Source organism: Mizuhopecten yessoensis, unplaced genomic scaffold (assembly GCF_002113885.1).
Source record: "Mizuhopecten yessoensis strain PY_sf001 unplaced genomic scaffold, ASM211388v2 scaffold3853, whole genome shotgun sequence".
Classification (NCBI taxonomy): Eukaryota; Metazoa; Mollusca; class Bivalvia; order Pectinida; family Pectinidae; genus Mizuhopecten; species Mizuhopecten yessoensis.
This window is the reverse complement of record NW_018405252.1, coordinates 997,877-1,014,956: the sequence shown is the minus strand read 5'-3', so window position 1 is coordinate 1,014,956 and position 17,080 is coordinate 997,877. Positions and strand designations below refer to the sequence as shown.

General features: G+C 41.6%; 1 protein-coding gene across 6 annotated transcripts in view; it reads left to right on the top strand.

The window, feature by feature from the left end:
- The window catches only part of LOC110448154 (unconventional myosin-XVIIIa-like), a 133,070-nt gene that overhangs the window by 60,079 nt on the left and 55,911 nt on the right, over positions 1–17,080 (top strand). For 4 of the 6 annotated variants that reach the window (XM_021494242.1, XM_021494241.1, XM_021494246.1 and 1 more), the window contains exons 6-18: positions 2,966–3,066; positions 3,517–3,577; positions 3,864–4,077; positions 4,655–4,796; positions 5,113–5,232; positions 5,389–5,581; positions 6,826–6,912; positions 8,392–8,544; positions 13,705–13,846; positions 13,985–14,147; positions 14,571–14,754; positions 16,031–16,241; positions 16,638–16,735. In XM_021494242.1, the coding sequence (XP_021349917.1) occupies positions 2,966–3,066; positions 3,517–3,577; positions 3,864–4,077; positions 4,655–4,796; positions 5,113–5,232; positions 5,389–5,581; positions 6,826–6,912; positions 8,392–8,544; positions 13,705–13,846; positions 13,985–14,147; positions 14,571–14,754; positions 16,031–16,241; positions 16,638–16,735 (1,869 nt within the window). Of the gene's footprint in view, positions 1–2,965; positions 3,067–3,516; positions 3,578–3,863; positions 4,078–4,654; positions 4,797–5,112; positions 5,233–5,388; positions 5,582–6,825; positions 6,913–7,670; positions 7,683–8,391; positions 8,545–13,704; positions 13,847–13,984; positions 14,148–14,570; positions 14,755–16,030; positions 16,242–16,637; positions 16,736–17,080 lie in introns of all 6 variants that reach the window. The other 2 variants (XM_021494243.1, XM_021494244.1) reach the window with 2 other exon arrangements.

Below are 17,080 nucleotides of genomic sequence, written 5' to 3'. Positions count from 1 at the left end.
GGGGAGATTACACATGGGGGAGACTACACATGGGGGAGACTACACATGGGGGAGACTACACATGGGGGAGACTACACATGGGGAGACTACACACGGGGGAGATTACACATGGCGGAGATTACACATGGGGGAGACTACACATGGGGGAGACTACACATGGGGAGACTACACATGGGGGAGATTACACAGGGGGGAAACTACACATGGGGGAGATTACACATGTGGGAGACTACACATGGGGGAGACTACACAGGGGGGAGACTACACATGGGGGAGATTACACAGGGGGGAAACTACACATGGGGGAGATTACACATGTGGGAGACTACACATGGGGGAGATTACACATGGGGAGACTACACAGGGGGGAGATTACACATGGGGGAGATTACACATGGGGGAGGCTACACATGGGGGAGATTACACGCGGGGGAGACTACAGATTACACATTGGGGAGACTACACATGGGGGAGACTACACATGGGGAGACTACACATGGGGAGGCTACACATGGGGGAGATTACACACGGGGGAGACTACACACGGGGGAGATTACACATGGGGGAGATTACACATGGGGGAGACTGCACATGGGGGAGATTACACATGGGGGAGACTACACACGGGGGAGACTACACACGGGGGAGACTACACACGGGGGAGACTACACACGGGGGAGACTACACACGGGGGAGACTACACACGGGGGAGACTACACATGGGGGAGACTACACATGGGGGAGACTACACATGGGGGAGACTACACATGGGGGAGACTACACATGGGGGAGACTACACATGGGGGAGACTACACATGGGGGAGACTACACATGGGGGAGACTACACATGGGGGAGACTACACATGGGGGAGACTACACATGGGGGAGACTACACATGGGGGAGACTACACATGGGGGAGACTACACATGGGGGAGACTACACATGGGGGAGACTACACATGGGGGAGACTACACATGGGGGAGACTACACATGGGGGAGACTACACATGGGGGAGACTACACATGGGGGAGACTACACATGGGGGAGACTACACATGGGGGAGACTACACATGGGGGAGACTACACACGGGGGAGACTACACATGGGGGAGACTACACACGGGGGAGACTACACACGGGGGAGACTACACACGGGGGAGACTACACACGGGGGAGACTACACACGGGGGAGACTACACACGGGGGAGACTACACACGGGGGAGACTACACACGGGGGAGACTACACACGGGGGAGACTACACACGGGGGAGACTACACACGGGGGAGACTACACACGGGGGAGACTACACACGGGGGAGACTACACACGGGGGAGACTACACACGGGGGAGACTACACACGGGGGAGACTACACACGGGGGAGACTACACACGGGGGAGATTACACATGGGGGAGATTACACACGGGGGAGACTACACATGGGGGAGATTACACATGGGGGAGACTACACATGGGGGAGATTACACATGTGGGAGACTACACATGGGGGAGATTACACATGGGGGAGACTATACATGGGGGAGACTACACATGGGGGAGACTACACACGGGGGAGACTACAGATGGGGGAGACTACACATGGGGAGACTACACATGGGGAGGCTACACATGGGGGAGATTACACACGGGGGAGACTACACACGGGGGAGATTACACATGGGGGAGATTACACATGGGGGAGACTGCACATGGGGGAGATTACACATGGGGGAGACTACACACGGGGGAGACTACACACGGGGGAGACTACACACGGGGGAGACTACACACGGGGGAGACTACACACGGGGGAGACTACACACGGGGGAGACTACACACGGGGGAGACTACACACGGGGGAGACTACACACGGGGGAGACTACACACGGGGGAGACTACACACGGGGGAGACTACACACGGGGGAGACTACACACGGGGGAGACTACACACGGGGGAGACTACACACGGGGGAGACTACACACGGGGGAGACTACACACGGGGGAGACTACACACGGGGGAGATTACACACGGGGGAGATTACACACGGGGGAGACTACACATGGGGGAGATAACACATGGGGGAGATTACACATGGGGGAGAGTACACATGGGGGAGATTACACATGGGGGAGGTAACACATGGGGGAGACTATACATGGGGGAGATTACACATGGAGGAGAATACACATGGGGGAGACTACACATGGGGGAGACTACACATGGGGGAGACTACACATGGGGGAGACTACACACGGGGGAGATTACACATGGGGAGATTACACATGGGGGAGACTACACACGGGGGAGACTACACATGGGGGAGGTTACACATGGGGAGACTACACACGGGGGACGCGGGGGAGACTACAGATTACACATTGGGGAGGTTACACATGGGGAGACTACACACGGGGGAGATTACACATGGGGAGATTACACATGGGGGAGACTCCACATGGGGGAGATTACACATGGGGGAGATTACACATGGGGGAGACTACCCGTACTCAGAACAAACATATAGAAAGGGAGTGAATATATCCCCTAGGGGAAAATAAATACTTTTAAATGGCATCTTTTGACATGTTCTTTCAGATGCAATCATCGGATCTTTCAAAATAGGAATAGTTTAGCAAGTTCACAGGTTGAAAATGCTCAATTTTAGGGTCGCGAGACTCCCTCCAAAATAGGGAGAGCTGGCAAGTATGGTAACAACAGATTATAATGTTCTGATTGGCCAAACACAATATTATAATAGAAACAGTGAACTAAGGTATGGCACAGGAATCTTTAAAGCAAAATATGATGACTACTGTAAAAACCTCTTAAATCAAAATTCATATTCTCAAATATTTTTGATTGAAGGCTGTTCAAAACCAGAGGCTGAAACTGCACAGTGATAAAAATTAGGATGATGAAAGGGTGAGGTAAAAAATTATATAATATATATGTTTGCTTTGTAGATATTTTTGTTTGAGAAGACACGTGTTGTGCGTCGACCTGAGGGGGAGCCAAGTTTCCATGTGTTCTACCAGATGTTAGCAGGGATAGACTCAACATTGAGGTAGGCAGGTCCAGGACACGCGCTACAGTCCTTGACAGCACTTCATCAGAAACTTGATAAATGCTTTGTATTACGTCTGTTGTATTTGTCCTGGCAATCCATGATAAAAATGGTAGAGATGATAATCCACAAGGTTTCCATAAGGTCACCTAAGAGTCAGAGCAATAGAACAAAAATGATTTGTTCCATATATCACATTCTACAGTTAAACATTGTATAATAAGACCAAGTCATAAATACACATGTTGAACTGATGATTAAATGATAAATCGTCTACAATGTTTACAAGTTGCCTTTCATCACCCAGATCGTTGAATGGGGTAAAAACATAAAATGCTCATTAATATTAGCCACTGAACAGTTACCATCTCTTGTTACTTCTTACCAGAGTTTTTTATTGCTGTAAGGGGAGATAATCCTGTTATTATACATAGTCTTTTTCTTTTACAGGAATGAACTTCATCTGAATTCATTGAACGAGCCGAACCTGTTTATGACACCATTACAGAGGGTAGATACAGTTTTATGTACAGTTCAAACATTGATACTAGACAGATCATCATAGCAATATGAAAATATAAACAAGTAATTTAAGAAAAATCATAGAAATATTTGATGCACAGCTGATTTGTTTGGTTTTAATGTATAATATCAAAAAGAGAAGTTGTGGTGTAAATAAACAAAAGCTTGATATTGGAGAGAAAAGAGAACAAAAGACAACTGGTCCCATCTGTGTAAAGTAAATCTGAATGTATAGTGATAAAACCGTTAACAGTGTATATAACATGTTTTAACAGTCAGAGGACAGGCAGCGAGCGTCGAGTGCCTGGGCCAAAATCTACAACGCCATGGACCTGGTGGGCGTCAGCGATGAGGAGAGAAAAGCTTTGTGTTTTGTGTTAGCTGCTATATACCACCTTGGTGTGGCCGGGGCCGTTTGGGGTATGTGTCTTACTTTGTGTTTTGTGTTAGCTGCTATATACCACCTTGGTGTGGCCGGGGCCGTCAGGGGTACGTGTCTTCCTTTGTGTTTTGTGTTAGCTGCTATATACCAACTTGGTGTGGCCAGGGCCGTCAGGGGTACTTGTATTACTTTGTGTTTTGTGTTAGCTGCTATATACCTCCTCGGTGTGGCCGGGGCCGTCAGGGGTACGTGTCTTCCTTTGTGTTTTGTGTTAGCTGCTATATACCACCTTGGTTTGGCCAGGGCCGTCAGGGGTACTTGTCTTACTCTGTGTTTTGTGTTAGCTGCTATATACCACCTCGGTGTGGCCGGGGCCGTCAGGGGGACGTGTCTTACTTTGTGTATTGTGTTAGCTGCTATATACCAGGGGTACGTCTCACTCGACAACACTAATAGCAATCAGCAAACACTTGTGTATGGAGCTGTGTCACACTGACGTTGTCTCTCGAAATGTCTTCCACTCCTGACCATCAATGGAAAAAAATACAATAGCAATATTACAATACTATAATATATTATAATAATTACATAGAAATATGATTGTATATATACTAGCTACCTGTGTCATTTGAGATGTATTTAGACTAGCACCTGTGTCATTTGAGAGGTTATTTTTTGTTTAAGGCCAGAACAATAAACCACAGTTCGCCCGACCGGCAGCCGCCCAGAAGGCCGCGGCATTGCTAGGGTTACCTGTGGAGGAACTCTCCAGACAAATCTTTTCCAGTGCTGGGTCGGGGACGTTGACGCGCAACACCTCTGTCAGGTATGTCTGTGTAGTCAGGGACGCTCACATGTAATTCTTCTATCAGGCATGTCATTATTAGTTGACCATTAGAAGTACTTATTTTGGCCCTGTAAAGCGTGATTACTTGACCATTAGAAGTGATTATTTCAGCCCTGTAGGGCGTGATTACCCGACCATTAGAAGTGATTATTTCAGCCCTGTAGGGCATGATTACCCGACCATTAGAAGTGCTTATTTCAGCCATGTAGTGTGTGATACCCTGACCATTAGAAGTACTTGTTTTAGCCCTGTATGGTGTGGTCCTTATTTAAATGTCCATAACTTGACTTTACAGAAACAGTCCAGCAGACAAAGGAGCCAACGAGGCTCACCAGAGTGCTATGGACGCTCTCGAGGGCTTCGTCATAGGTCTCTACTCCGACGTGTTCAATGCACTCGTGTCCCTTATCAACAGGTAAGTCACCTGCCTAGTAACACAACAGTATTGAGGTGTAGTAAGAAGACACTACAAATACAAAGAATTTAGAGTTGTCCCTCTTTGATTGAACATAGACTAACTATGTAAATGCCTTAACAAAGAATCTGTAGCAGTGTTGGTTTGTGTTATTAGATCTCTCTCGTCCACGTACCGAACAACCGCGTCTATTACCCTGGTGGATACGCCCGGGTTCCAAAATCCCACAACCTGTGGACGCCAGTCGGGTGCGACTTTTGAGGACCTCTGTCACAACTACACGCAGGAACGGCTTCAACTGCTGTTCCATGATCTCACCTTTACCATACAACAGGACAGGTATAGTCAGGTAAGTCAAATAATTTAGGCAATCGTCGACAGGTTAGTCAGTAGTCAAATAACCCAGGTAATCATTGACAGGTAAGTCAAATAATCCAGGGAATCATTGACAGATAAGTCAAATAATCCAGGTAATCATTGACAGGTAAGTCAAATAATCCAGGTAACCATCGACAGGTAAGTCAAATAATCCAGGTAATCATCGACAGGTAAGTCAAATAAACCAGGTAATCATTGATAGGTAAGTCAAATAATCCAGGTAATCATCGACAGGTAATCATTGACAGGTAAGTCAAATAATCCAGGTAATCATCAACAGGTAAGTCAAATAAACCAGGTAATCATTGACAGGTAAGTCAAATAATCCAGGTAATCATTGACAGGTAAGTCAAATAATGCAGGTAATCATCGACAGGTAAGCTACATAATCCAGGTAATCATGGACAGGTAATCATTGACAGATAAGTCAAATAATCCAGGTAATCATTGATAGGTAAGTCAAATAATGCAGGTAATCATCGACAGGTAATCATTGACAGGTAAGTCAAATAATCCAGGTAATCATTGACAGGTAAGTCAAATAATCCAGGTAACCATTGACAGGTAAGTCAAATAAACCAGGTAATCATTGACAGGTAAGTCAAATAATCCAGGTAATCATCGACAGGTAAGTCAAATAATCCAGGTAATCATTGACAGGTAAGTCGAATAATCCTGGTAATCATTGACAAATACGTCGAATAATCCAGGTAATCATTGACAGGTAAATCAAATAATCCAGGTAATCATTGACAGGTAAGTCAAATAATCCAGGTAATCATCGACAGGTAAGTCAAATAATCCAGGTAATCATCGACAGGTTAGTCAAATAATTCAGGTAATCATTGACAGGTAAGTCAAATAATCCAGGTAATCATTGACAGATAAGTCAAATAATCCAGGAAATCATCGACAGATAAGTCAAATAATCCAGGTAATCATCGACAGATAAGTCAAATAAACCAGGTAATCAAGGACAGGTAAGTCACATGTAATTGTTATTAAACCAAGGAACCAAGTATGGGTAAGTCAGGTGTAAAAGTCAATTAGACCAGCTTATCAAGAACTGGTAATTCAGTTTTTTTTATAGTGCTGGAAATGAGTTTTTAAAGGATCCAAAAGTCATAGCAAGTAGAATTCATAGCTTTGATAAAGGTATTAAATGAAAATGTATAAAGGATCAATAATGACATGTTTGTTTTTCTGTTATGACAGGAAAACATTGACTGCGACTTTGAGTTTGTTACGACCAGTCCTGCAGCCATGGTTTCTCTAATAGACAGACAGGCCCAGCAGCTACTGGTGAGTCATGATAGATGGAGCATAGAGTTTGGGGGAGAGGGAGGAGCTAGGTAGGGTGAGGAGGATATGTTTGCAATATTCTCCAAAAGACACAAAAATCTGCTTTATCAGGAAGTGTTAATTAAAGCTGTTGTGACTATTTATTGTATTCCTATAAATTCAATTTTAATCTTTTTTCATATATTTCTATATAAAGTATGTACAGCATGTAAGTAAATGATATGTTATCAAAGCCTATACAAGTATAATACTGTCCCGATGGACATTACAACATCAGAGTTGCCGAGGTCAAAGGTCAGCTGTTGCCATGGGAACAGCAGTGTTTACACATAGACTCTGTAGATGACCTGTTCTATCTTTAGCTTACATCTCTCTGATGACACATATACATGTTTTCCGCTACTATACATTGTTGTTTTCAATTTGCACCTGAGTTGTCTGTGAAAGGCGGTTCATGTCAAAACCAAGACACACAAGCATGTTCAAATCAATGCCTTAAATATTGTTTTAAAACATTAAACTACTACTTTAACATATTAAATGTAAACATGTTAATTTTAATGGATTTGTGTTTTATGTCTTAGAATTTAACTTCTTCAAGAGGTAGCTAGGTGTGTTAAATGTACATATGTTTAATGGTATTGTGTTTTATGGAAACGTGAACAAGTTTGTCTTGTTTTTGACACAAACAGCCTTTCGTAGTAAACACCTTCTTTAATTGATGTTAAACGAATCATTACTTTATGAAAAAATTTCAGAAAATGAATTGGGTATAGACTTTTATTATTGAAAAAATCTTTGCTTGCTGGAATGTATCTCCTATTTTTTCACACTATATAAACATGTTATGCAGGACTGCAAGCTTATTATTACAAATCCTATTTCGACAGGTTACAACTTCATGCAATTTCTAGCTATGAAAATATATTTTACTAAACAAGATGTAATTTTCATGATTTAATATTCTTGGCTATTTTTTACATTTCTAATATTTAACACATTTAACCAAGATTCAATCAATCTTTGTCATACAATGGTTGAGTTAAGTAAGATGAGCTCGGACAGTAAATTTGGGCCGTTTTCGTTTATCGCGATCTATGCGGTTGAACCGGTTGGACCAAAGTTGTTCATTTATGAAATAAGGTCGGACCTAGTATTCTGATGCTACTTTTAGGTGAGCCTTGACAAAGCCTTGCAAGACCTGCATAAATATTTGCAGGTCCGCCAGGATTTACTCGAAAATGTTACATTTAAAAATAGACAAACCGCATAAACGAACAGGCCCATGGTTTGAAGTTTCATTTGTATTCAATACTTGGATAAACAGAATAATGTGGATTCGGGTAACTTAATCTCAGTGTTTGTATCTGGCATAATAAATGGTTGCTTTTCCTAATTTGTTTTTTTCTTCTGTATTTCATGAAACAAAATGTTGAAACAACATTGTGTATCTGTAATTATTTGCATTTTGTCCTAAAGCCTCATGGGCGCCCCAGTGCTACTAAACACCACAGTGGCATCGCCCACCACCACCACAGTGGCCCTACCCATCACAGTGGTGGCCATCACGGTGGCTCAGCCACTGTCGGTGACATCAGTAAAGCTGAGCACGCTCACTCAGCCATGGACGAGGTATCCACAGTGATTTCTTTGGTTTAGGTTTTTGATTTGCTTTGTTACCTGTAGTTCTGTTGTTGTAGCCTTGTCCAGTTTGTGTCTTCTCTCGTTCTTATTGTCTTCCATAGATATATCTGATCTTTCTGAATTAGATATTCTTGGACTTGTATAATATATATTCTGTTTGATAAAAAAAAGTCCTTATGCATATCACGCCTCTTTTTAAAGTAATGTATTTATTGATAAATGAACGTCATGATATAATGTGCTAAATGAAAGTATTGTTTGAAAAGTTAAAAAAAAAAAAAAATATATTGAAATCATGTGATGAATATACTGCTTATGGATACAGATTTAAAATTGATTGAAAACTTGGCTATCAACACAATTCATAACTTGACTGGTAAGAATTGAGGAAATCACGGACAATCAGGATCCATTCTATGAAATCTTACAATTCATGTTTAAAACTCTGATTTTGGCTAGAGTTTTTAAATTTCAGTTAAATATTTATTTATTGCAGAATAAGCTCTGATCAAAATAATTACACAAATACTTACATGATGAATAGAATGGATCATGATACTAGACATGGCACAGAATTAAAACCCAAGGATATTAACCAAGGGCAAGGTCAGACAAAATGGCTGTCGATAAAGTGTGAGGGGAAGGTGTGGAAAGTCATTTTTATTTTGCCACCTAGTAAACTAGCTGACACTTTAGTATAGATGTCACCATGATTTCACCGTCAGGAATTTATCAGCATGTCTTATCAACTTTAGTTCACAGTATTGTTGTATGACTTATTTTTCACCACCTGACTTTTTCAAAAGCAGAAATTGCTTTTCTGAAATTTTTATTTCAAAAAACTTGACACTTTTCACACTTCCCCAATGCTGCTTCTTAAAACTGAGATCAGGTTGTCAGGTTTCCAAGGTGATGGTTAACAGTGATTCAGACTGTCCTAGTCCTTCAAAAGCTTAAATCCAGTGGGTGATTGTCTTAGTCTTTCAAAAGCTTTAGATTGGTACACTTCAATTGTGTTAATGTCCTAGTATGTAGAAAGTTTGTAAATGGTTCACTACAGTCATGTGATTGTCTTAGTTTTACCTTAGGATTGGGATGCTACAATTCTTGACAACAGTGTCATAACTGTGTCTGACAACCTGACTTAATTGTTGGTAATGGTTAACAGTGGTCTGCGTCAACCAAGTTTCCCGAAATGAGATGGCTTTGGTCCAACAGTAAGCCTTTAACTCATATAATCAGACGGAAGTGATTGTATGATTGGTACAAACAAGTCTCTGTGCAGGATTGATGTCTGTCTAGTCCTGTGATTGATACAACCAAGTCTCTGTGCAGGATTGATGTCTGTCTAGTCCTGTGATTGATACAAACAGGTCTCTGTGCAGGATTGATGTATGTTGTGTCCTGTGATTGATACAACCAAATTCTGGAGTTGTTGTTGATGTCTGTCTAGTCCTGTGATTGGCCAAACCAGATCAATGTGTATTGTATCCTGTGATTGGCCAAACCAGATCAATGGGTATTGTATCCTGTGATTGGCCAAACCAGATCAATGTGTATTGTATCCTGTAATTGGCCAAACCAGATCAATGTGTATTGTATCCTGTGATTGGTCCAAACCAGATCAATGTGTATTGTATCCTGAGATTGGTACAACCAGATCTTGGGACCACATTCATGCGTGTCATTTCCTGTGATTGATTTTTGGGTGCAACCAGATCTGCTGACAGGATTAATTTGCGTCGTTTCATGTGAGTGGTACAATCTGGCCTAGGGGTGGGATAAATATGTGTTGTGTCCTATGATTGTAACAATCTGCCTAAAGGTGGGATTAATATTTGTTGTGTCCTGTGATTGGTACAATCTGGCCTAGGGGTGGGATTAATATATGTTGTGTTCTGTGATTGGTACAATCAGATATCTGTGTAGGTTTAATTTAAGTTGTGTATCAACTGGGGTTGGGTTTAATGTGTGTTGTGTCTTGTGATTGTTATAATGAAATGTGTTGGTGGACTAATGTGTGTTGTGTCCTGTGTTTGGTACAACCAGGTCTGGGGGTGGGATTACTATATGTTGTATCCTATGATTGGTACAACCAGGTCTGGGGGGGGTTACTATGTGTTGTATCCTGTGATTAGTACAACCAGGTCTGGGGGTGGGTTTCTTTGGGGTGTGTCCTGTGATTGGTACAACCAGGTCTGGAGGTGGGATTACTATGTGTTGTATCCAGTGATTGGTACAACAAGGGATTAATATTTGTTGTGTCCTGTGATTGGTACAATCTGGCCTAGGGGTGGGATTAATATATGTTGTGTTCTGTGATTGGTACAACAAGGGCTGGGGTGGGATGACTTTGGGTTGTATCCAGTGATTGGTACAACCAGGTCTGTTGTGTCTTGTGATTGTTATAATGAAATGTGCTGGTGGACTAATGTGTGTTGTGTCCTGTGTTTGGTACACCCAGGTCTGGGGGTGGGATTACTATGTGTTGTGTTCTGTGATTGGTACAATCAGATATCTGTGAAGGTTTAATTTAAGTTGTGTATCAACTGGGGTTGGGTTTAATGTGTGTTGTGTCTTGTGATTGTTATAATGAAATGTGTTGGTGGACTAATGTGTGTTGTGTCCTGTGATTGGGACAACCAGGTCTGGGGGTGGGATTTCTATATGTTGTATCCTGTGATTGGCACAACCAGGTCTGGGGTGGGATTACTGTGTGATGTGTCCTGTGATTGGGACAACCAGGTCTGGGGGTGGGATCACTATGTGTTGTGTCCTGTGATTGGTCCAACCAGGTCTGGGGGTGGGATTCCTATATGTTGTATCCTATGATTGGTACAACCAGGTCTGGGGGTGGGATTTCTATATGTTGTATCCTGTGATTGGTACAACCAAGTCTGGGGGTGGGATTACTATGTGTTGTGTTCTGTGATTGGTACAACAAGGGCTGGGGTGGGATGACTTTGGGTTGTATCCAGTGATTGGTACAACCAGGTCTGTTGTGTCTTGTGATTGTTATAATGAAATGTGCTGGTGGACTAATGTGTGTTGTGTCCTGTGTTTGGTACACCCAGGTCTGGGGGTGGGATTACTATAATTGGTACAAACAAGTCTCTGTGCAGGATTGATGTCTGTCTAGTCCTGTGATTGGTACAACCAAGTCTGGGGGTGGGATTACTATGTGTTTTATCCTGTGATTGGTACAACCAGGTCGGGGGGTGGGATTACTATATGTTGTATCCTGTGATTGGTACAACCAGGTTTGGGGGTGGGATTACTATGTGTTTTATCCTGTGATTGGTACAACCAGGTCGGGGGGGGAGATTACTATGTGTTGTATCCTGTGGGATTAATATATGTTGTGTTCTGTGATTGGTACAACAAGGTCTGGGGTGGGGTTACTATGGGTTGTATCCAGTGATTGGTACAACAAGGGATTAATATTTGTTGTGTCCTGTGATTGGTACAACCAGGTCGGGGGGTGGGATTACTATATGTTGTATCCTATGATTGGAGCAACCAGGTCTGGGGGTGGGATTTCTATATGTTGTATCCTGTGATTGGTACAACCAGGTCTGGGGGAGGGATTAGTATGTGTTGTATCCAGTGATTGGTACAACCAGGTCTGGGGGGGGGTTTACTATGTGTTGTATCCTGGGATTGGTACAACCAGGTCTGGGGGGGGGATTACTGTGTGTTGTGTCCTGTGATTGGGACAACCAGGTCTGGGGGGGGATTACTATGTGTTGGATCCAGTGATTGGTACAACCAGGTCTGGGGGCGGGATTACTATGTGTTGTATCCTGAGATTGGTACAACCAGGTCTGGGGTGGGATTACTGTGTGTTGTATCCTGTGATTGGTATAACAAGGTCTGGGGTGGGATTACTATGTGATGTATACAGTGATTGGTAAAACAAGGGATTAATATTTGTTGTGTCCTGTGATTGGTACAACCAGGTATATGTTGTATCCTATGATTGGTACAACCAGGTCTGGGGGAGGGATTAGTATGTGTTGTATCCTGTGCTTGGTACAACCAGGTCTGGAGGTGGGATTACTATGTGTTGTATCCTGAGATTGGTACAACCAGGTCTGGGGGGGATTAGTATGTGTTGTATCCTGTGCTTGGTACAACCAGGTCTGGAGGTGGGATTACTATGTGTTGTATCCAGTGTTTGGTACAACCAGGTCTGGGGGTCGGATTACTATATGTTGTATCCTGTGATTGGCACAACCAGGTCTGGGGTGGGATTACTGTGTGATGTGTCCTGTGATTGGGACAACCAGGTCTGGGGGTGGGATTTCTATATGTTGTATCCTGTGATTGGTACAACCAGGTATATGTTGTATCCTATGATTGGTACAACCAGGTCTGGGGGTGGGATTACTATGTGTTGTGTCCTGTGATTGGTACAACCAGGTCAGGGGTGGGTTTAATTATGTTATGTATCTGATTCAGATTGGAATAACCAGATCTTAGGTAGGGGTTAATGTGTCTTGTGATTGTTATAACACAATGTTTGGGAGGATTAATGTGTGTTGTGTTTTGTGATAAGATCAATTGGGTCTGTGGGGTTAATTTGGTAATGCGATAAACTCAAGAGGTTGGGGGGTGGTTGGTTGGTGGGTGGGGGGGAGGTAATATGTGTCATGTCCTGTGATTGGTGGAATGCATTGTCCTGTCACATTTACCTAAAATCATCTGTTACAGTTGATTTTGCTTCCTAGACCTGTTAGAAACAGCTTATGTTCGCTTCCTATTTTCTGGCTAAATAAGCTAATAAACTACATGTGTTAGACAGAAATTTCAGCATGAAATATGAAATAATTATTTTTTATTATGATTTTTATTTTTATTTGTCAACTTCAATATTTAAATAGTTTTTCCTGAAGTGTACAAAAGTATTTACGTTTTAACCGTATTGAGATTTGATAAAGAACTTTTGATTTGAATATTGAATGATGACCCACTGTATTCTTTAAAATTTGTCCTACCAGTTATATCTATATATTTTGATTAGACTTGAGCTTTTCCTACTTGCCGTTTCTCTATAGTTATGATATTATAAAACAAAGCAAGTTAAATACACTGTACTGGTAGTTCAGCAGCCAGAATTATCTCCCCTTCATTACCTCTCTGTTACAGCGAACCTCCTCACAAGATCTCAAAGACGCTGATAAAAAAGGGTTGTTATGGATATTAGATGAAGAAGCCATCTTCCCTGGGGCCACAGAAGACTCATTTATGGACAGATTCTTCAAAAACCATGGCGAACAAAAAGTCAGAAGTAAGATAATCATTTTGCTGTCAATATTTACACAGAAATGCAACATTTAGTAAGTTAGTATTACATAATTTATTTGGTTGGAAATCCTTATTCTCAGATATTTATTGTTCTAAATGTTTTACTCGTCTTTTATTGCAGGAGACAGCCTTCTGAGGAAAGCTTCGTCGATAGGCAACACATTCATCTTAAACCATTACCAGGGCACTAACCCCGTACAGTACAATGCTAGTGGTTGGCTCAAGGTGTGTCGGGAGAACCCACAGATCAAGGTGGCCACCCAGGTGCTACAGGACTCCAAAAAGTAAGTCAAAACTGGCACACGTCCTACAGGACAACAAAAAGTAAGTCATACCCATCCCATCATGCACCACAACACTTCCTGTCCATACCAGATATTTGTATTATTAGGAATTCATTATTTTGAGGCCTTTACCCAGTGAAATATTAAATGTTGGTAAATTCAGTGATGTAAATGTAACAGGGGCTGTAAATTGCCTGACCAAGTTCAAAATTTAAACTCAGAATATCTTGTTACTAGAATCTATGTGAAACAGACCAGATCCTCCATGTATCAGCAAGTCAAAATAAGTTCAGTATGTGTGTAAACAGTTTAAAATGTTACAGATTACTGAGATTAGTTTCCTGTTAAACATGTATTTCATTTTAATCAAATCTGTGTTTTGGTGTAGAAATCTGCTTATGAGTTTTGATGTGTATTTTTCAGACAGAGTATAAACCAGCTGTTTAACAACGTGAAGGCTCCGGTTGCGGGGATGGTGAGTGGCTCCATCGTAGGGATGGAAGGTACCACCTCTCTGCGTCGGGTCGGCAGCATGAGGAGAACGTTCATGTCAGGCACCGCCGGGATCAAGAAACGCTCCCTGTGTCTCCAGGTCAAGTTCCAAGTGGTGAGTCAGTACATAGGGACAGAATGATAAACTTGTCAGTGTCATGTGATGTGTCATGCACTGTGCCAACTGGCATATATAGTATCAATGTCAATCTTGAATTAATTCAATGATGCATATGTTTATTTGATAAAATAAACAGATGTGACATTATGTGTATTGTCTCGATCTAAATGATTTTTCTTTTTTCCATTGGTAATTTGACTCACATGATCATTAGGCAAAATAAAAAAAATGTTGTGTTTTTGGTTCTGAAATAAATAAGGTAGCATACAAGGTTGGAAAATCATTCAATTTTTTATACACAGTGATTGGTCTATTTTCAGGTTATGTTTATCCTCAATAGTGATATTTTTTGCTTTTTGTCAAAATCTTTTTTTTAAGGCCAAATGCCAAAAATGTTTAGGGTCGGCCTCAAAAAACTGGGTTAGGTATGTATAGCAGGGAAAGCGGAAACACAACATTTTTTTTTTTGCCTCTACCTAAATAACATGTTAGTCTGGAGTTATTTTGATTTTAAGTACATTAACATTTAGATTTGTAAGGATGTTGTATAACAAACATAATGGCGTAATTACACAAGGTTTATTAAATTTAATATCACAGGATCAAGCTAATTAAGGCAACAAGAAAATGGTCTGACCTTTAGGATCAACATTCTTTAATGGCCATTAAATTTATTCGGTGTGGTCATACAGAATAAATGTAATGGCCATTAAATAATAATTTCTGTGCCATTAATCCAAAGCTAGACCATATTTTAATGGCCATAACATTTTGTCATCACCCATTAAATTCACTAAAACTTTTAATGGCTCTTAAATTTAGCCATATTAATGGGACATTGATGGCCATTTACAGCTTAATGGCCATTATATGACACCATTAAAAAGCCATTACAAGAAAACAGGTAATTCATTAATGGCCATCAATTACTTAAGTCATGGCCATTACTATATTATGTTAATGGCCATTGATTTAATAGGTTTCCCATTAATCTGGCTCTTAATTTTAGCCATTTTAATGTCTTTTTAATGGTGGGTGTTAATGGTTTATTAATGGCTTCTGGTCATGGCTTTTTCAGGGTCAATTAATGGTGCACTGTTTGGTAGTGCATGTGACGTTTCTTTGGATGTACTATGCTACAATTGAGATACTTTATAGAACTTTGAGGAATACTTGTTAAGTATGTCTCTGGCTAAATCATATAAATCTATGGACAGGCAGATATAGTCTGTTATAAATGACATGAACATCAATCATTCTCTACTCACAGGACTCCATCATAGAGACAATTAGGAAAACCAACTGTCACTTCGTCCACAATGTCCTACCACAACACAACGCAGGACTGTGGGAGCTTAAACCCCTCCCGTCACCAACAGATAAACCAGGCACAGCTGAGGAGATTCTCATGAATGTACCACTAGTACGCAGTCAGATCAGGGGCAGCGAGGTGCTTGACTCAGTTAGGATATACAGACAAGGTAAGAGGTCAAGGGGTCAAAGGCTATGCCATAAGGGGTTACACTAATTAAGTGTGGGGTGAATGTTATAAGGACTGGTTTTAACTTGACGAACAGTCATAGACTTGGTTGGAGTAAATCTAATACAGACAAGGGGAAATGTAGATCTTTTAGTTACAGAGGTCATAGGTCACGACAGGATTGGTAATTCTCTGGATGGTCAAAGAATAGCGCCAAGTTCATAGGTCACATTGATAGTTCAAGAATCACATTGCCCTGTAATAATTAGGTCACTGATGCAATATACTGGAATAATACAAGATCTGCCTTATCTTGGACCCATATCTGTTTAAATAAGTAAATAAATAACAATTGTACAAGAATCCAGACATAATGTGCCCGTTTGTGTTTACCCAGGGTTCCCAGATTCTATGAGGATGTTGGAGTTCCGCCACAGATTCGAGGGGCTTCTCAACCCGACAAGTCGACCAGCCCCTGACATGGAGGAGAAATTGGTAAGTACACTGAAAAGAGGACTACACATCTAAGAATCAATTGATTTGATCAATCACCATTCAGTGTGGGACCACAGATAAAACCCATCCAATGTGGGAACACAGATAAAACCCATCCAATGTGGGACCACAGATAAAACACTCATCCAATGTGGGACCACAGATAAAACCCATCCAATGTGGGACCACAGATAAAACACCAATCCAATGTGGGACCACAGATAAAACACCCATCCAATGTGGGACCACAGATATAAACCCCATCCAATGTGGGACCACAGTTAAAACCCATCCAATGTGGGACCACAGATATAAACCCCATCCAATGTGGGACCACAGATAAAA